A 22,433-nucleotide genomic window follows, 5' to 3' on the forward strand; every position below is an offset into this window, starting at 1 on the left:
CATTTCTCCCCGGGCCTCTGCTAAAAATTTGCTCATTCCAAGTCAGACCTTCCCAGTAAACAAATGTTAAATAAGTAAATAAAGTATCGAGAGTGACTCCCACTTGAAACAAGCAATTATAGTAATGAGAAGACCTCTGCTGGGAGAGGAGTCTCAGCAGGAAAGATGTGAACATCTAAGCTGATGATAGAAGCTCCTGAGGGCACATATGGGGAGCATACATGGGCATACTGATGGGGCATACATGGCCCTTGCAGTAATGAAAGTGTGCACATCACCATCAGGATGTGATTTGGCTATAAAATTTAAAAAATTGCTGTCACTGTTGGGATACCAATGACAGCAAAAAGCACCTGGATGATCTCCCCCCATACAGTGTAATGGCTGATTGAGAAGAGGTTGTGTTCTGTAGGCAGAGGAGTAAAAAAACATGCAAAAATAATCTCTCTATTCATCACACTGACTGTGGGAGTTATTTTTTATTAAAACTTTAATTTGATGAAGGGCATTTTTGTAAGCAAAACTAATGTATGACAATTCTACTGTAAAATACACACACACACACACACACACACACACACACACACACACACACACACACACACACACACACACACACACACACACACACACACACACACACACACACACACACACACACACACACACACACACACACACACACACACACACACACACACACATTCTACTTCAGATATTTTGTCTGTATGTCATGCCATAATTTTTGTCTGTCTGAGCTGGAACTCATGGCACCCTCCAGAGACTGTACCCAGATACAGTTTTCAACATCTACTTGAATGGGTTATCCAGCATTTATGCCATTCATTCCCAGATGTCCACAACAAGCATCTCCAATGCCCAGGTATCACTAAGACCGATTACTGCTGCAGACCTATGTACTATGGAAATGGGTTATCTCAAGTCTTCAATTAAATATGTAAAAGATTGCTAAAAAGTTGAAAGACATAGGTTATTTTACTTAAATATTTTAGCTTAGTTCAATAATCATAACAGCTGGCATCATAATAAAATAATTTTCAGCAGTTAGGAACATTTTTATTTAATTTGATGTGTTCCTTTTCTTTATTTCAGCATAGTTTTCAATCTGTGGTGGCAGTGATGGAAAATCATATTGCAAACACAAGTAAAATGTGCAGGGTAATCAAACTGATTTAGACTGAGGCCTACTACTTCATCACACTGACTTTGGGAGTATTGTTTTTATTTATTTTTAATTTGATAAAGGGCATTTTTGTAAGCAAAAGTAATTTGTGAAACTTCTAGTTTAAAATACGTTAAGGAACATGAAGTGTTTAGGACAAACAAACACTGGAGGACAGAGCCCCCAGCGGATACATTTAAGATGGCTCACCATAACTAGGACTTTTCTGGATTAATTGATTGTGGCATTTGCCAGTTGTATTTCTGACTACAGCATTTTAATTAATCATCAGTTTTCCCAAGCTGACATTAAATGTGGTCTTTAAGTGACTAAAAATTAAAATCTCTAGCTGTGCATTTTTGTCTCCTAATTGTAATTAATCCTTTTTGTGAAGCAGCTGCTGAGACAACTTGGCAGTAAAGTAATAACTCTCAGTGCAGTGAAGAATGCTATTCAAATATCTGCCATTAGACAATAGGCACATTGGTTGGAATATCACATTTTTAACAAATTATATGTTTGAGTAACACCAACATAAAGTAAAGTGACCAAGACTGGAGTAAATGATGTAGCTGAACAGTAAATATATATATTTTTAGTTTACATTTACTGAAAGTGCATGAGAGTTCATATGGAGTAAAAAGTGCACAGGTCATTTTAGGTACATGAAGAAAAGCACACACTGTGAGGAAGATGTTATTTTTTTTATTTTTATTTAAATTCGTAATCTAACAAAAATTTTTTTTTTTTTTTTTTTTTGCAGAATAAGAAGCAAGATGTGCCTCGAGAAGAGCAGGGTCCAACCATCAAGAATTTGGAATTTTGGCCAAAACTTATTACCCTTATGGTCACAATCATAGATGAAGATAGAACTGCATACACTCCTGTTCTCAACCAGTAAGTGGCACTCTAAAATTTATTATAACTAAGCAGCATAAATCACTTCCTATACTTGTGTTCTATGGACATTGTATTACATACATGTGTGTGTGTGTGTGTGTGTGTGTGTGTGTGTGTGTGTGTGTGTGTGTGTGTGTGTGTGTATATATATATATATATATATACAAATAGGTCTACCTGAGTTTGTTGAAGTGTCACATCAATCATCAAACCTTATTTCATTGACACTCAGAATATCGAACCGCACTTCTTCAAACCACTGGAAATAGGAAGATTTTCCCATGGCAAGTAACTGGTTGTGCGAGATGTTGAATTTTGACTTTTTTCCCAACTGCAGTGCAATTTCGCAGTTTGTATATTTAGTTAGGGGAGGTGTGGGGGGTATGGGATGGCGTGTCTTAGGTTTTTTATTTTTTGGCTAAGTGGTTAAGTACCATGAGGAAGACTTTGTAGTTCCAGTAGTTCAATGAAGTGTGGATTCCATATTGTGAATGTGGATGAAGTGAGATTCGATGATCTGCGATTTTGACAATGTCAGGTAAATCTGTAGGTAAATAGATACCTATCTTTATACATATATGCATAGATAGATGCATATATTTATTTCACATTTGACTTTTGCATGCTTTTATAAATATATGATAAACAATTCAGATGTGGCTGTTACAAATCAGCTTATGTGATGCATATCTTTTCCAGATGCTGTTTGATCTTTCCTGGCATTCTTAGTTGCAACACGTATAACTGTGCTACTTTATAAGCCTATCCATTTCTCTTTCTTTGCTTAAGTTCACAACATGATAATTAGAGTCTGACATGATTAAAAACATGGTTAAGTAGACATAGGTACCCTGTAAATGTGATCCACTTCCCAGAATCAAAACCAGAATGAAAACCGATGTTAGCTGCAGGGAAATAAGGGTAGAACTTGGCTAGGCTTGTAAGGACCCTAAGGTCATTAGCCTATTAACCTCCTATGATCGTATGTCATTCTCAGCCATTCTTCTGCAGTTCTCAGGAATGGTACTTTGTTCTGAGTTATAATACAGTTTATATAGTCGTCAGTATGGAAGGATATCCTTAAGGATTATTGGTGGTCAGTAACATGCTGATGGCACACAAGGTAGTTGTGGCCTCTCAGTACCCATTAACATTCCTCCTAAATGTTGATTATCCATCATTTATTAAAGGTTAGCTTATCTTTACTGATGATAACACTGAGAGATGATTTTCTCTGCTGTCTTGAAGTATAGCAAAGTTTTAATGCTATTTCTTGAAATCTTAAAATACATAGCGGAGACCTTCTAAGTAACAATGTGTCCTATTTTATTTTTATTTCCAAACATATTATCTGTATAGTTTGATCATTTGAATCCAGTTGTAGTGTGGAACCTTCAATCTCTTTTTCTCTAAGGCAGTAACTCAGTTATTTTTTTTCAGTTTTGCGTCAATTTTAGTTTTGTTAAGCTCATTTCTGAAGTTTCCCATTGCTGTTCCTTGTTATTAACATTTTCTTTGCTCATCAGTTTATAGTAAAAGATATTCTTATCATGTCAAATATGTTTAACCTATGCACTGTCAAGGACACTTTTGCCCAGAATGCAGTAATTTCAATAATTGCCATCTTATTTGGTCATTTAGTTATGTCTTGGGGACTTTGTTTTTTTTTTTATAAATGTTCATTCTCATACTGCTAAGGAAATATTTTTCTACAGTAATTGCTACAGCAAGAAAACTAATAGACAAAAAGGTGAGATCAGCAAGATGCCTTAGTGGACACAAACTCATATCTTCAGGGTCTGGGGGTTCAGTCACTTCACTTGTTTATATACTTCTTTATTTACTTACTTAAATGGGTATGTGGGCTGGTTCAATGATCCTTTTTCACCATGATCCAGGCACAGTGGTAATAAAAGGAATGAGTAATCAAGAAATTTCCAAAGATAATATACACAGAAGATCATACTTTTATAGTTCACATTGAAAGATGGAAAAGTAAACTGATGTGCAATAACAAACACACAACAAAGAAAAATTTAATCAACAGGTAATTATATTTTGTTTTTTTTTTTCAAGTGTAACTTTCATCAAACCACTGCATCCATGAATAATTAAACTGCTTGAGAAAAGAAAATGATGCCTTGGGATCTCAATAAGAAAAAGAATTATCACTGGATTGCTCAGTTCAGGAAATTATATAATTTTTGACATTTTTGCATGCTGCACAGAGAGGTTCTCCATATTTTTATTACACGCCAGTGTAATCTGACTTAGTTCAAGGTTTAATTTTCTCCATCACCAAGTGTCTTAATTCTCCATAGATATATGTTAGATTCAACATCCCAAATGCTCTAAATGGTTTTGGATCTAACAGTTGGTGTTTGTATTTATTTACCATATAAAGTAAGGTCAACTCAAAATGTACATACATACATACATACATACATACATACATACATGAAGGAAACTACTAAATCTATTGTATCTACCTTCCTGAATGATGTTTTTTGAAGTATACTGCTTGTATTTGCTTTTTTACTAACTTCACTAACCTTAGACCTTCTTCTCATACAGTCAAACCTGCTACTTGAAGGAAACTACTAAATCTATTGTATCTACCTTCCTGAATGACGTTTTTCGAAGTATACTGCGTGTATTTGCTTTTTTACTAACTGTATTCAATGTAATGTTATTCCAAATGTATATATTTTATTACTATCTTTTACACTATGTAACTTAGATTGTATTTGCTTTGCTTTTGGAGCTTTTCTCCCCGGGCCTCCACTGAAAATGGGCACGTTCTGGACCAGTGGACTTCCCCAGTAATCAAACTGGAAATAAATAAATAAATAAACATACAAATGTTTCAAGCACAGGCATTAATGCCCTTCTAGCTTGCCATTTTACCAAAACACTTGTTCCCATAAGTACCCAGGCTGTTCTTAAAAATATCTAAACTAGTACTCACTTTAATCTAATTTGATAGTATGTTCCATGCATCAACTACTCTGTCAGAGAACCAATCAGTACACTTCTCATTCCTACAGAACCTTCTACATAGGTTATCTGATGATTCTCTAGTACTTTTTGATAACCCCAAACATTTCCAGAGGTCGTTGTCCCTAAATGCCCTATATACCTGAATAAGATCTCCTCTTAAATATCTGTAAGAGACACTGTACACGTTCAGATGTTTTAATCTTTCATAATAACTTAAATGTTTATATCCATGGGTACCTTTTGTATATTTCCATTGTACTCTTTCCAGTTTACTCATGCTTGTTTTCTTACAGGGTTTCCATATTGATATTCCATACTGAAGTCTGGGTCTAATGTAACTAACAAACAGTGACTTCATTATTTTTGATTTCCCAGACTTTATAAATCTTTTTATACAACCTGTAGTTCTATAACCATCACTAACCAATTGGATGATGTGATTAGAAAAAAAAAGCATACCTGAATCTACCCATATACCCAGGCCCTTAAATGAATCTACAGTTTTAATCACTGTGTGATGTATTAAATATTCACCTTTCAATTTATGCCTACCAAATCTCATATGCCAAGTTTTTAATGTATTTATCAGCATATTATTCTCCTGTGCCCAAATGGTCAATTTAGTCAACTTATTTTGCAAGACATACCTTATCTGTAACATGTAATCAGTTTACCCAGTTTCAAGTCATCTGCATATAGACTGCAGAACACTCTGATGAAAAAGTTAGGTGTGAAAGATACAATCTAAACAAGTAATGGCCTAGGACAGAGCCCTGTGTGACACCCTGACTGTAAAGAAGGATTTTGCTGTATTATACTTGCTATGTCCTGTTTGTAAGCCATGCAGCTATGCATCTTATAAAGAGTACATAGATACCTAGTTGTACTAATTTATTGATCAGTGTTATATGTATGACCCTGTCAAATGCTAAAGTTAAATCTATATAAATTGCATCACAGCACAATTTTTCATTCATAGCTGTTATTGTATTGTTACAGAACATCATGTTACAAGTGGTAATAGACGTGTTTTCAACATATGCATGCTGATATATGGTTTCAAGTCCCAACCTGTCCGTTTCTGACAATAACATATCTAAGATTACCTTCTCCATTATTTTCCACAACATGAAAGTAGACTTAAGAGGCTATATGACTCTGGGTTTGTCCTACTCCCCTTACCCTTAAAAATAGGTTTAATAAGGGCATGTCTCCAAACTTGAGGAACCTCCCCATATTTATATGACCTAGTGAATAATAGATATAATGGTACTGTAAGTTCTTGCTGATGTGTTCTCATGTCATTGTTACTAATTCTGTCTCTTCCCTGTGTTTTTTTTTGGATGCAGTTTGAATAGTTTTTTTTTTTTATATAATCTAATCTAATTCCAGTATCTGGAGTTAACTGGATGTCACTAGGACAGTTTAGCACCCCTTTTGTGGAGCCAAACTGTTTTGCATAAGATTTTGTAAATGTATTTATAATCTTTTGTGTCTGAGAATAAATTTTAGAATCTGCAGTCTATCAATATGTGTGTCTTTACTCCTTCCACATCTTATTTATCTATAAAAAGGTTTCCTATTATGCTTGATATCTTTATATATATCTTCTTGAAATTTTTCTTGCTCTTGTCTCACCCTATGCTTAATTTATTTGTCCAGCTTGTTTATTTCAGTTTTCAAAGTTGTATTTCAACCTGTCTTCCATTTCTTATATTTTTTTGTCTCTCACCTTAATCAGATATCTTGTTCTTATGGAAATATATCCACCTGATGTTGTATGTCTAGATCCTGAAGTTAAACTTTTATTTTTTGCACTCAAACAATTTCTCTCTCAAAACTTTCCACATTCCATCTGCAGTTTTTCCACTGAACACCTGACTCCAGTTAGTCCTACATACTAGCTCTTTTGCTTCCATATAATCTGTAACTAACCTTTTGTGCATTGGCTTAGATTTCAGTTTGGCAGAATTATCTAGCAACAAATTAACGTTTATAACCCCAAGATCACTGCAAATCAGTGGTGGCAAAATTTGACTTGAAATTAGAGTAATTTCTTTGGGAACACAGACAATGTCTAGTATGTTCCATCCCCTGGTAGTTTTTTTTTTTTTTTTTACAATCTGAAGGTAGGTGTTTGGTTGGTAAGAGTTTAATGCCTCTGTACTGCCCACAGTTGTGGATACCACCTTTGTTTTTGTAGATTGGCACAAGTTCATAGGTTCATAGGTAGGCACTAGGCTACTGGCCCTAGGGCCTATATAAGTCTAGCCAAAAAGGTACCCTGGCTTTTGCCACCCAAGAAAATTAATTCCTTCTGCCCCTGTCGAGCAGAGCCAGAGAAGTGATCCCCGGGGTGAATTTCCTATTTTCTGATTTTTCTTGAAGAGTGCTAATGAGGAACTTTGTTTGATATAGGTAGGTAGTTTGTTCCAGAGTATGGGACGTGTCTGGGACAAGAAACTATCCCTCCAGCATGTTCTGTTTATTGTGGTGACAAGGTTTAGGTCGCCAGAGCATGTAGCTCAGATGGATTGGGATTTCTTTAAGTGGAGCATATCCAACAGATCTGGGTTTGACATAGCTTTGCATGTTAGGCAGAGATCACCTCTGAGTAGGTGATATGCAATGGAGTAAAACTGGAGTTTTTTGTGATGGTCTACGTAGGGCATCTGTTTGTGGCTGGTAATCCTCTTTGTGAGGTATTTCTGCAGCCTTTCCAGTTGTTGTATATGTCTTATGAGTTACATACCAAAAGGGGCACTGTACTCTATAATGGGTCTAATGTGTGATGAGTAGAGGGGAACAATGACCTCTTATTTCCTGGATGAGAAACTTTTTGTGATGAGGTGTGCCACATAGAAGGATTTCCTGACTACTGTGGCAATGTGATTATCAAAGGAGAGACTACTGTCCACCTATGTCCCAAGATCTCTTATCACACTTTCAGTGTTAAGTAGACTACCACCTATGTGGTAGTTCATGGGTAAAGAGTTTTTACCAAAGGGGATGACAATGCACTTTTTAGCATTGAGCTTGAGGCCATGGCTTTGACACCAGGCATCTGTCTCAGTGAGGCCCTTTTGTAGGATGTCCACATCATTAGGAGTTTTGATTATGGCTCCTAGCTTGCAGTCATCTGTGAACTTCATTAGCCAAAAACCTTCTGTGTTAGCCTGTACTTCAGAGAAGTAGATATCAAACAGGAGGGGACCCAGGACTGAACCCTGTGGTACTCCACATGTCACTGGTCTGAAGTCGGATTTGGAGTCTGCTATTTTCACAATGTGGGTTCTTTCAGTGAGCCAGTTGGCAACCCATCTTGTGACATAGGGATTTATACCTAGTTTAGTGAGTTTATCTATAATTGGGGGATGGTGTCGAAAGCCTTGGCGAGATCTAGATAGGCATTGTGAACCACCTTACCCTCGTCTACGGCTTTGGTGACTGCTTCAAAGAAATCTATCAGGATTAGGAGACATGATCTGCCTTTTACAAACCCAAACTGAGTGGGGTCCAGAGTTTGGAGATTACCACTGTCTTTGTTTATAAGTTCCATGATGATAGGTTCCATGGCCTTGCAGACCAGACTCATCAGGCTAATGGGGCGGTAGTTCTCGGGGGCCGTGTTGGCTCCCCTTTGTGGAATGGGATAACTGTCACTGTGTGCCATTCAGTAGGTACAAAGCCTGAGGTGAGACTATGATTGAACATGGTACTAAGGTGGGGTGCCAGTTTGTTCTGTAATTGCCTGTGCAGCCATGATTACAGTAACTTTGCATCAACACCCCTTTTTAAGAAACAACTAAGAACTTTCCTTCTATCCCAGTGGCTATGCCCTTGTACTAATCCTGACTGACCTACTTTTCTTTCTTGCCTATCATCTCTATGTCCTTATTATTCTTACCAACTTCCTTTGTACTTTTCAGTATCACCCTGCAAGTATGTGACTTTTTCTAGTAACAAAAAGTACTTAAACTCTTTGTTTCAATAAAATACTTCTACTCCCTTTTTCCTTGTCAGCTCTGACTGATCTGTTATGCCCTTCTCTGAGGGCTTTAAGTTAACAACTTGTTAACAGACATACCCCTATGTATCTCCCTATTCTACCTCTCAGTGATATCCTGTTGTAATTCTGCTTATTTAAGAAGTTTTAAGGCTAAACAAATTGTCAAATTTTGTTCTCAATGGAAATGTCTTGGTATTCTTTCTCACCTGGTTACACCTATGTATCGGAGCTGTTTTTCTCCAATTTGTTGCTAATATATTGTTTTTTGCTTAATTTAGATTCAGTCTAACATATTGGAAATTGAATTATGCTTTAACTGTGTAATTTTGGAGCTTTTCTCCCCGAGCCTCTACTGAAAATGGACATATATCCAGCTGGACTAGCCCGGTCAACAAATGTAAAATAAAATAAAATAAATAAATGAAATAAAAAACGCAGCCTGGGATGTTGTCAGGTCTCATGGACGCTGTGTTCTTGGCTTTGGAGAGTGTGTTTTTTTTGCCTGTGCAGCCGTGATTACAGTAACTTTGCATTTTTCTGGTATAGAGATGGGCCCTTTAGGGGGTGAGAGGGGGGGTAAAGTTAGCACTGAACCTGTCTGCCAGGATGTTGGCAGTATCAGTTGGTTCTGTATATTTAGTGCCATTGTGCTGTAACTCAGAGCAGATCTGAGTGTTGCCATTGAGATTCTTGACATAGCTATAGAATGCTTTGTGGTTGTGTTTAGAATCAGTGGTGATTTGGTTTTCGTAACTAGCTTTGGAGGATTTTATGAGGGATCTCAGCTTCTTACTGAGGCTGACCAGGAAGTTCTTCCAATCATGGGATTTTACTCTTTTTTTTTTTCCAGCAGTTTCTTTCTTCTGTTGTAGAGTTTGTCTATGGCAGGGGACCACCAGACTGGCTTTCTTTTTTTTTTGGAGGATAGCATTGTGGTTCTGTTAGGGATAGCACGATCCATGCACTCATGTAAGTGCTTATAATCTGCATTTATGAAGGATTCAGCAGTCGTACCTCTATTATCCATCTGCATGGGTATCATGAGGTTTTCCACTTCTGTCTTAAGAAGCGTGAAGTTGGCTTTGGAGAAATTTTTGACGGTGGTTTCCCTAATGGGAGGTGGAGGCGGGATGTGGATGTCTAGGGTGATTAGGTTGTGGTTGGATCTGACCAACAAGGAACTGACATCTGGTGTGGAACACCGGTCACCCATGTTGGTAATGACTAGGTCTAGGCTATTGCTGCCCCTGGTGGGGGTGTGGATAAGTTGATCCAAGGCATTGGAATTTATGAATGCCAGAAAACGTTGAACAAAAGAGTTGGTATGTGAGTAGTTTTCCCAGTTAATGGTGGGGTTGTTGAAATTGCCCTTTATTAGGGTATTGGGTTGTACCCTAATATTTTCCAGTGTATCAAGAAATGAGGAGTGAACATCCTGGGACATGGTGGGGGATCTGTAGCAAGCTACATTTTCCCAGAGTTAGTTGCACTTGGATAATCTTGGATGCATTATGCTGAGCAACTTGCCTGGAGGTGTGGACATCCTTAATGAATATGGACACACCTCCACCTTTGGTGTTTTGGACCAGGTTAGGTGGCCGAAAGGTGTGGTATGAGTTATAGCCCGGTAATGAAGGGTGCTCTCTGGAGCCTTGAACCAGGTCTCTGTCACTGCACAGATATCGATGTTCTCCATTTTAAGGAGTGCCTCGAGTGAGTGCATTTTGAGGTTTAGACTTCTAGCATTGAGTAGCATTACCCTCATATTTTGCTTGCTTGTACCTGTTATGGTAGTGAATTTGTCATTTGAACCTTGCCTAAAAAAGGCAGTATAGGGATGGTAAGAGCCTTAGTCAGTATCTGGAATCTCAAGGGCGACAGGTACAGGCCATCTCTGTTGATCATGTCATCCCAGGCAGACAGATAGTGGATCCCCTTAGAATTACACCAGAAGCTTAGCCAATTGTTGAAGTATGCTTATCCTCCAGTCATCTGGGATACGCATTTCTCTCCACACTGCTATTAGTGCCCCCAGGAGTAATTTCTCCCCTATCTCACCCATGATCATTAGCATATCTGCTGTGACCTCATCCGAGCCTGCTGCTTTCCCTGACTTCATCTTCCTTAGTGCTGTTCTTACTTCTCCTAAGGTGTGCCGTTCTTCTTCTCACATCATAGGCTGTTTCTGGGGCAGTACAGCTTCTGTGGGATTTTCTTCATTCAGAAGCTGCTGGAAATACTCCTTCCATCTGCCTTTGATGTCCTGTGGACTGGTGAGCAGGTTGTTGCTGGCATCCCTTATGAAGGATGTTCGACAATCATCTTTATCTTTCTGTCTTTGCCTTGCAACCTAGTATAGTTTCTTTGTGCCCCTTACTGAGTCTCTTTCCAGAAGTTGGTACAATGCCTCTGATGCCCTACTCTTTGCTATTGCAACTTCTTAGCTTCTATGTTAGCCAACCAGTAGTCCTTCTTAGCCTGGTCAGTCTTTTCTGTCTCCCACTTCTTCCTGCACTCCTTCTTTCTTTTGATGGCTTCCTGGACTTCTACATTCCACCACCAGCTTTCCTTATGTAACTTATTACCATACCTGGCTCAGCCGGGTCTACTTCTAATGACCAAAACGCCGATTCGCCGACAGTGAAATCACCGACGCCAGAAAACCGACAACACACAAACCCGACAACGCGAAACACCGAACACCATAACACCGACACACTACACGTAAACAACACAGTACACTACAACACATATCCACTAGCCCTAACCCAAACCCTAACCCTAAGGTCCGACACTACCGCACACTCTCCCTACCTGCACCCTAACCCTAACTCACTTACACCCGAACCCCAAGCTCCGACACTAGCACACTCTCCCTACCTGCACCCTAACCCTAACTCACTTACACCCCGAACCCCAAGCTCCGACACTACGCACACTCTCCCTACCTGCACCCTAACCCTAACTCACTTACACACCCCGAACCCCAAGCTCCGACACTACCGCACACTCACCTATCACACACCCTAACCCTACATCCCTGAGTATTGCACACTTACCTGTCCGCTCCCTACTCCTAAATCCCTCACTATCGCATACTTACCAGGTCGCGCTTACACATTCCCCTTGTCGGTCTTCCATCTGTCGGGATTCGAGCGTGTCGGTCAACTGCGTTGTCGGTCGTTTCGTGTCGGTGATTTCACTGTCGGCGAATCGGCGTTTCAGTCATTAGAAGTAGACCCGCTCAGCCACATATCTTTTCTGTAGTCCTAACACATGCTCTTTTTAGGTGCTGCCACTCTTCTTCAACTCCACCTATTTCCTCCTCTTCTTGGGGTGCTAGAGCCCTAAGTAATTCCTTGAACTACTGTACTTTCTCTCCCGGCAACGTCCAGGTCTTCAGCCTTGTCTCTGTTGACCTTAGTGCCTTCTCTGACCACTGCTTGCAGCTGATTGTGGCAACTAATGGTTTATTCTATGGGCCGACTGTTTCATCAGGGATGACTTTGCAATCATGGCACAAAAAACTAAGTACCCAACAAATGTGCGCAAAAAACTAGGTACACTCTATAGATGTAAAAGTTTTCTGACTACAAATAGTAAGGCTATCATAGCAAGAACCCACCTCCTCTCCACACTACAGTATGCTTCTCCTGTTCTAGTGAACCTAAATAAAGGTGATCTAAACAAATTATCTGCTTGGTATAACAAAATAGCAAAATTCTGTATGGATTCTTCCTACAAATCACACCATTGTCAAGCCCTCCAGAAACTATCCTGGCTTGAGTTACCAAACTTATGACTCTAAACCAACTCACTCTAGCTCACTAAATTCTTTACCACCTCAACAAAACCCCCAACACTACAAGGCCTAATTAACCATTACACCAATAACCATCAGCTGAGATCCACCAATAAAGGGCTGATTGAAGTATCCAAAAGCAGACCTATCTCAGGAGATTCCCTTTACCCTAATACTATTGCAGAAATCTGGAACTCCCTCCCACTTGAAATCCGGAGAGAGACAAACAAATCTAGCTTAAAAATCAGCTAAAATCATATCTTTCCAAAGCATGGATTTGTACTTGTTCTGACCCTGGCTAACGCCTCTAAACCATCTCCATTACTATATCTCCTCCTTACATTGAGCAGTAATATAGTTGTTATAGTGTCTTCTTAGAACATAACTCCATTAATGCCTTTTAATGAAGTACAAAGTACTGCTTCTAAACGATGTTGTTATGTTCAGTAATGTATGCAGATTCTGAACCTAGTCTTTCCCATCACTGTTACTGTTTTGCCTGTGTAGTAATTCCTGATCATAATATTCATATATACAGCAACATTATGCACAAACTGAACTTATAATTTTTACAATTAACACTGATGTAAGATTCTCTAACAGTTTTGTAAGTTTCCTAAAAGTCTTTTTTCTATATTGTTGCATGCTTTTCATTGATATATTGTGTGGTTCTTTTCTCCCCGGGTCTCCACTGAAAACAGGCAGCCCTGCCTAGTCGGACTTTCCCGGTAAGCAAATATAAAATAAATGTTGTTGTTTGTCTTTCGGCTTTTCCCGGTTAGGGGTCGCCACAGCGGAACTCCGGTCCACTAATGATTGGCAGTAGATTTTCACGAATGCCGAGGTGCCAGTTCGATGTCCAACCTTCAATGAAGGCATGCCCATTTACGTATGCCTTTCGAACGCCCATCCAACCACGGGGAGGACATGCAGACTCCACACAGAAGGCACTCCCTGCACTCCAGCCGAGAATCGAATGGGAGAACCTCTTGCTGTGAGGCAACAATGCTACCGCTACACCACCGCAGATTAACTGGATTTGGTTACTATGTGTCATTCTGATGATGTCCTATCTTCCGAGGATGAAAGTGCTTAATTTCATTATGATAAAGTTGTTTGGTGGTGGCAGCTCTGAAGTCTTTGCCCTCCTTTTTTCGTATACTTAGGTAGTTCCAATAGCACTGGGGGTGACTAGACTTAAAAAAGAGTTTCCATGTATACCTAGGTATGCAATCCATATAGTTAATTCTATGTGAACTGCAGATGGAAGCAATTCTATGAGCTGAGATCACTCATGACAAACATCAAGACTGGAGTAATACTGGTTTCATGAACTTTACCTTTCTCTTGACTTGTGAATTAAAATGGCATTCTAAGCTGTAAACATTTAAAGAAATTAAAAATTAAGAAACTATATTTTGATAAGTATATCATTTCAAGGACAGGAATTTGTTTTAAAAAAAAAGTGGTATAGCTTCATTCTGGGCATGCACTTTCCTAGCTATCCAGCTATGGCCAGCAGGACATAGAATTCCAGTGTATGAACTCTTACAGTTGTTTTCTTTGTGACCAATTCATTATGCAGATATCGAATTAAGCAATGCAGAATAAATGGCCATCCCTTCCCAAAATGATTGTGTCACATACAAATAATTATTTAAAGTGATAGGGTACTAAATAATATTTTTCTGTGGAAAAATAGTAACTCTTGCTCTGGGCTCTTACAACAGACTGAATTACTTGTGCATATTATTTAGTTCAGTAAACCTGCAAACATTAGAGCAGCAATGCGTAAAGAATTTGGCAGAGTGAAAAAAATGGCTACACCCCTGATATGGATGCTTTGAAGTGGCCACCCCTGATATGGATGCTTTGGAGTGGTGCTCCCTGATATGGATGCTTTGAAGTGGCACCCTGATGTGCATGCTTTAAAGTGGCACCCCCTGATATGGATGATTTGAAGTTGTGCCCCCGATTGAGGTTTTGAAGTGGTGTTTCCTGACATGGATGCTTTGAGGTGTTGACCCATGATAAGGATGCTTTGAAGTTGTGCCTCCTGATTGAGGCTGTGAAGCAGTGTTCCTTGATATGGATGCTTTGAAGTTGTGCCCCCTGATATGGATGCTTTGGAGTCATGCTCCCTGATATGTATGCTTTAAAGTGGTACCCTCTGATGGATGCTTTGAAGTGGTGCTCCCTGATATGGATGCCCTGAAGAAGTACCCCCTGACATTGATACTTTGAAGTGGTGCTTCCTGATATGGATGCTTTGAAGTGACAGCCCCTGACTGAGGTTTTGAAATGGTGCCCCCTGATATGGATGGTTTAAAGTCATGCTCCCTGAAATGGATGCTTTGAAGTGGCACCCCTTGACTGAGGTTTTAAAGTTGTGCCCCCTGATATGGATGCTTTGGAGTCATGCTCCCTGATATGAATGCTTTATAGTGGCACCCCCTGATTGAGGTTTTGAGGTGATGTTCCCTGATATGGATGCTTTGAAGTGGCACCCCCTGATATGGATGTTTTGAGGTGGCGCACCCCTGATTGAGGCTTTGAAGTAGTGCTCCCTGATATGGATGCTTTGAAGTGGCACCCCCTGATATGGATACTTTGATGTGGCGCCCCCTGATGGATGCTTTGAAATGACGCTGTTCAGCACTAATACTGAGAAGGGGAGCTGCTTATATTCTAGCTATTTGATGGGTCTACATTATATTACTGAAAAATCAGTTCAGCGAATAGCACTTACATTGAAAATGCCATTCATCAAATTTGCTCTTATGCATACTGTCTGCTAATTATATATACCAAATCTGAGTTCGCACTACAGTAAGGAAGGGGCACATTTTCTGATCTTCACTGTACTGTGATCTCACTATGAACAGTTCACTGAACAGCATTTTCGATGTAAGTGCCGTTCACTGAACTGACTTATTGATTATATAATATAGACCCCTATTTGATTATCTCATCTTCCAAGACAATTTAGTTTATATGCGACTCTCTTGTGGTAACCCACCTCAATCACTTAACAGAAATCTAGTCATACTATTCTCTGCTGGAGTTCCTTAACATAATTCAGCCGTAAAACTATATAAGGTTAAATTTAAAATACCATTTTGTTACAAAGCCATGTTATTATTTTTCCTCTTGGATGTATACTCTGAGGAACTCAACTAATCTTTCTTAGTGTTCTCCCCTACTACTTCTCCTGCTACAGAGATGAATCTTATTAGGTTAGATTTACCAGGTTCGGTTCTTGACACCCCATACCACCCTGTTTAAGCATTGTTACTGTCCAATATTGTTTAGCTTTATGACTAACAGCAGGCCCTTTAAATAGTTCAGCTGTGTGTGACTTTAAGTGCAGTAGCTTTGTTTTTGAAAATCCTTCATGGTAGATCATTAAGCCTTGGTCCTTTATTCTCTTTATGTTTAATAAGCTCCTTCCTACCAGCTTCTTTTTTTATTTATCCACCTTTTATCAGACACTGACTACTCTGTCAACCCCACTGCCAGCATGGAATTCTCCATTTTATTCTTAATGAAGACTGAGGAGAAAAAAAGTCAGCACCTTTAGTGTATTCTTATCCTCTATGTTTAGCATTTTAACCTCCATTTTTACTTTTTGTTGTTTAACTATGTACGTAAAAATATGAATGTATTCCTTTTTCTAGTTTCTTGTAAAACTTACTTTAATATTCCTTACAGATGTTAACTTTTTTTCCTTGCTCCATTGTAATAATACCTACACTGTTTTCTTTCATCTTCAACATTTTCAATAAACCTTCCTGTCATTGTCTCACTAGCTTTCCTTTTACCCAAGCCCAGGTTATTTTTTTCTATTTTCTAATTTTAGATCTGTAAAAACAGACCATATTTAAGATGTTATATGTATAATATGAGAACTATGTATCTGTACATATCAATGCAAGTGTACAGTGGATTGTATATTTGTACTAGAAACATGAATAATGGTACAGTCTGACAGAGTAGAAGCACATACATATTTGTGCCACTTTCTAATTATGCATAATTGTCCCATGCAGCCTGTAAGACTGATAAGTCGCCTGACAGCTAAAATACAGCCTCTGGCTTTTAGTTAGAGTCCTCCCCTTATAGTAGCATTTAATAACCCCCCATCAGAATCTTTTACTTAACAGCATCTACTGCTGATTCACTCAACACAACACCCATTTGGGCAGCTGAAGTCACACCTAATGATCTTTCAAGCTGCTCTTATCTCACTGCAACCAGATATAACTAATTTGGAAATAAGTATTTACAGAAGCCCTCTTCCCTTATGAGAAAAGAAATCCACACACCTTAACAGTCAGTTGTCATCATCTTGGTCCCAGAGTTGCTTGGCATTGTCATGTTGAATCAAGGATGAATGGCACTTCCCATAACATGCCACCTCATATATCTATTACCTGAAGTAAGTGCATGCGTAGATCAGATACAGAACACAGAAAATACTCAAGTACTTTCACAAGGAATATATTCTCTCTACTCACACAAAGGACTGACGTTGTACGTGAGTACTTGTTTTTCTCACTCTTGTTGACATATCATTAGTCAAGTGTACATATATCTGAACTCCCTGGGGGATATGAATAGCCTGCAGGCATTGACACAACAATGCACATATGCCATTATATACCACCAACATGCAAAGTGCTAATGCTATCTGCAACACAAGGAACCACAGTCATAATCAGTAGCACATCAAGTGCAAAAACTCAGGTAGATATACAAACTGAAAATTAAATGCATTTAAGCAAAATCTAAAGAACAGTATATATGAATGTATACTTGCATATTATGTACATGTTATTTTGATGCATTTTTTCACTATTCTTTGTTAATAAATGAAGGATGTTGACTATCCACAGCATCCATATTGTCAGATACCATTCTAGAAAACACCTGTAAGTTCCCTACGGAGATAAAATCTAAAGGAAGATGGACTGGAACAACTAGTACAATGGCAATTAAAGGTAGTGTGGACAAGACATCTTGACCGCCTAGCATGTCCATACTGTCCAACAAATCTGAGAGGACTTTTCCAGTGATACTGTTGTAGGGCATATGCTGAGGATAGCACAGTGGACATATCTTGCCAAATTTCCAGAGTTGCTAAGAAATGTAGATCAGGAAATGTATAGAGTATGCTGGCACAAGTTCTAGTTATAACAGAGGCTGTGCAAATGATACAGCAACACTTCTGTTTAAGGTGTTTTGGGCAAAAGCATTCTATGCCATTTAAAAATAAAGGATACTACCAGGTAGAAACCATTGGGAACCTGACTAAATCCTACTTTCTTCCCCTTAATGCTCTTCTTTCTGTACCCCTTCCTTCTGGCCTCTGTCCCCTCTACAGCTTTAATCAACAGAATCTAACTTTATTCTAGTCCTTCTTTTTTTCTTTCTTCTAATTTTCTCTCTTTCTCTTTCTCTGACCTACAAATCATTACTTTAGAATTCTGAGTGTTCTTGTACTCGATTGTATTTCTAACCTTTGCATAGACTGTGAGATATTATTCATAGACACAATTTTTACTTTTATATTGTATTTTAAACCTTGCACAGACTGCGAGCCATTATTCATAGAAACAATTTTTATTCTCTCAAAACATTTTTAATCTCTTTGTATTTGAATTTAGTCTTTTTTTAACTATTGTAATCTTTTTTTGTAATTTACTAATGCTTGGAGCTTATCTCCCTGGGCCTCTACTGAAAATGGACATGTATCCAGCTAGACTAGGCCAACCAACAAATGTAAAATAAATAAATAAAATAAAATTGTATATCACCAAGAGCTCCAAGAACAGCATGTACATTAACCATTGTCCATTGTATGACTGTATTAATATTCTGAATGTCTTGAGATGAATTGCCACCAAGGTGCTTTATTCATTGTGTCTACTGCTGCAGCATGCAACTCTCAGTATTCATTGTGTCTACTGCTGCAGCATGCAACTCTCAGTGTTCATTGTGTCTACTGCTGCAGCATGCAACTCTCAGTGTTCATTGTGTCTACTGCTGCAGCATGCACCTCTCAGTATTCATTGTGTCTACTGCTGCGGCATGCAACTCTCAGTATTCATTGTGTCTACTGCTGCGGCATGCAACTCTCAGTATTCATTGTGTCTACTGCTGCAGCATGCAACTCTCAGTATTCATTGTGTCTACTGCTGCGGCATGCAACTCTCAGTGTTCATTGTGTCTACTGCTGCAGCATGCAACTCTCAGTATTCATTGTGTCTACTGCTGCGGCATGCAACTCTCAGTATTCATTGTGTCTACTGCTGCAGCATGCAGCTCTCAGTATTCATTGTGTCTACTGCTGCAGCATGCACCTCTCAGTATTCATTGTGTCTACTGCTGCAGCATGCACCTCTCAGTATTCATTGTGTCTACTACTGCAGCATGCGACTCTCAGTGTTCATTGTGTCTACTGCTGCAGCATGCACCTCTCAGTATTCATTGTGTCTACTGCTGCAGCATGGAACTCTCAGTAGATGATTACCCCCTCTGTTGTACCTTTCACTTCCTGCCACACATTGGACAGCATCTCCTGACATGCCATTTGCTAATCCTTTTGCCTTATATTTGGTGGCAATGACAAAGACACATGCACAAAAACAGGACATATTTGTGTAGCAACTCACGTAAAAAGAGATATACATACACACAAATACACACATGTGCATGCATGCACACTTATGTACACTCTTACAGATGTGCACATGTGTCTGTACCACATTGCATCATAGGTGGTTACTGGGCTATATCTTTATAAGCCTAGATGTGTGCACCCAATATAATACTAGAGAAACCCAATATAAAGGATCTTGCCTAAACTTAAGATCTTCATTAGCAATGACTGCCCATATCTAGGAGAGTCAGATGTGAAATCCCTAGCAGGAATTTATGGTTTCACATTAAGGCATCCAGGCTACACTTAAACAGGTTCATAGAGGGGCTTAGTTTGATGTGAGTTGGTAGCCTATTCTAGAGGAGTGGCAACCTCTGAGAGACATATCTGTCTCTCTAGCAGGTCCTATTTATGTTGCAGACCAGGTTAAGGTCCCTGGAGTGGGTGACCATTGTCCCATTTGACTTGCAGATGTGCAGTATTTCCATTAGGCTTGGATCTGAGATTGCTCTGCAGGCCAGGTACAAGTCTCCTCTAAGTAGTCTGTATACGTTACTGAGTACTTTGACATTGACTTCAGTCTGTCAATGTATGATGCATGCTGGAGACCCTGAATTTTCTTGGTTAGAAATCTCTGAGGTCTCTCAAGTTGCTGCAGGTTCCTGGTAAGGTACATACCAAAGAGAGCATTGTACTCAATTATTGGCCTGATGAGGGTCAAGTACCGGGGTGTTATGATCCTGTTTGTTCTTGAGGCAATGCCTTTGCTAATGAGGTGTGCAACGTAGAATGCCTTCTTACCACAGTAGACACATGGTGGTCAAAGTTTAGGCTACAGTCAACTTGAGTTCCTAAGTTTCTCACTGTTGAGTTGTTACTTAGGGTATTATTATAGTCTGCAGGAATATTGTTTTTACCAAAGAGGATGATAATGCATTTTCAGCACTGACTTTGAGTCCATGGTTTTGGCACCAATCACTGGTTTGTGTAAGTCCCTCTTGAAGTATATTGACATCATTTAGGGATTCAATGATGTTACATAATTTGCAGTCATCAGCAAACTTAGTCACCCCCAGCCCCTCTGTTTTAGCCTGAACTTCTGAGAAGTATATTCCAAACAATAGGGGGCACAGCACTGACCTATATGGAACCCCAGTAGTGACAGGTCTGCTGCTTGGGATTGTGTCAAAGGCCTTGGATAAGTCAAAGTAGGCTGTATGCACAGATTTGCCCTCATCTATGTCACTGGAGACATTTTCAAAGAAGTCTACAAGGTTTAACAGGCATGACCTTCCTTTGACAAAACCAAAATGTGTCAGATCAAGGGTTTGGAGATCACCTATATCCTTATTTAAAAGGTCCAAGATGACTCATTCTATGGTCTTTCAGGCATAGCTGGCCTTAGGCATAGGCCAACTAGGTGGCCGCCTAGGGTGCCACTGTAGCAGGGGTGCTTTTCCAGTATTTATTTGGTGTAGGTAGACCAGGATGGGGGCACCTGTGTGGTGGGGGGGACACCATGGAGCCCTTTTGCCTAGGGCACCAGCTGACATAAGGCCGCTGCTGCTTTCAGGTATGGTTAAGCATATGGGTACTGTAGTTCTCAGGGTCTTTTCCTGTACCCCTTTTGTGAAGGGGGATGACTGTTGCTGTTTTCCATTCAGCAGAGACAAAACCAGTACTCAGGCTGTGGTTGAAGAGAGTACCTAATGGAGTTACTGACTCATCATGCAAGTCATAATACTGTGCACTCCTTCATCATCCTCATCTCCTTTATGAGTGCCGACATGTCCATGTCAGAGATGTGAGTGGATGTACAAGTATGCAAACACATTTAGGATGACTACTGACTGTCACGCAAATCTTGAGTGTATACAGCTGTCAGACTGCATGGAGAGCATGAAGCAACAGCATTTAGCATGGCATTTATCTATGCAAGCAGTGACATGTTGCTTACATGTTATAGAGAAGTGACATATCAACGTGTCCTACAGAAAGTGTACATCCAGAGAATGTACTATACAAGGCATGACTGCATTTATAATACCTTAATGGTATAGTATACGCATGGTACATATATATGAAACATTTAACAGCAAAGTATATGACCAAGACACATGCATGTTAATGTACCAAGATCTGCATCATCATTATAAATTTGTTACATGCTTAGCTAAAGCTGTAGCCTCCCATTTTATTTGGCAGATACAGTAGTATGAGAACATCACACACCTGTATGAAGAAGAAATGCAGTTAAGTGTGCAACTGATAGAAATGGGATGAACCACAGTGGTGTACAACTACCTGAAACACAACCTGCAAGAAACACAGCAAAGATAAATACTGTTTATTTATTTATTTGACAGTTGTTGACTGGGAAAGTCTGACTGGGTCAGGGGCCCATTTTCAGCAGAGGCCCGAGGAGAAAAGCTCCACAAAGTAAAAAACATTAATAAAATAAAAGTACAGTGATATTAAATTTACATATGGGAGTGCAGGTTGCAATAATATACCGGCAGACAATTATTATGAAATTGCCACAGTAAACATAGAAAGCAGACAATTAGTATAAAATACCACAGCAAACATAGAAAACAAGAAAAAAAGATATATAAGTTTACACAGTTGGTTTAACACTATAATTCTTTTTAGGTAGACTTTTGGAATACAATTTGAAAAAAATGTGTATATTTAGATAACACATGTATGATTTTGATTTTTTAGGATGACTGGAGATATGCAAAACTAATATACATCTGTAGGGCTGGCAGTAAATTTAAAGTTGTAAGTAGCTTAAGAAATTCCTGTAGCTTCAGTATAATGTTGGTTTAAGAAAATTAACTAAGGACAGAGAAACGAAAATATCCATCATGGGTGT

At 39.1% G+C, this 22,433-nt stretch overlaps 1 protein-coding gene across 1 annotated transcript in view; it reads left to right on the forward strand.

The window, feature by feature from the left end:
* Positions 1-22,433, forward strand: part of UNC13C (unc-13 homolog C) — a 4,920,764-nt gene that overhangs the window by 3,577,999 nt on the left and 1,320,332 nt on the right. Inside the window, exon 17 of the mRNA XM_044078941.1 lies at positions 1,947-2,080. Within this exon, the coding sequence (XP_043934876.1) occupies positions 1,947-2,080 (134 nt within the window). The remainder of the gene's footprint in view (positions 1-1,946; positions 2,081-22,433) is intronic.

The sequence above is a fragment of the Protopterus annectens genome, chromosome 7.part1 (assembly GCF_019279795.1).
Source record: "Protopterus annectens isolate FY-2018-M chromosome 7.part1, PAN1.0, whole genome shotgun sequence".
NCBI lineage: Eukaryota > Metazoa > Chordata > Ceratodontiformes > Protopteridae > Protopterus > Protopterus annectens.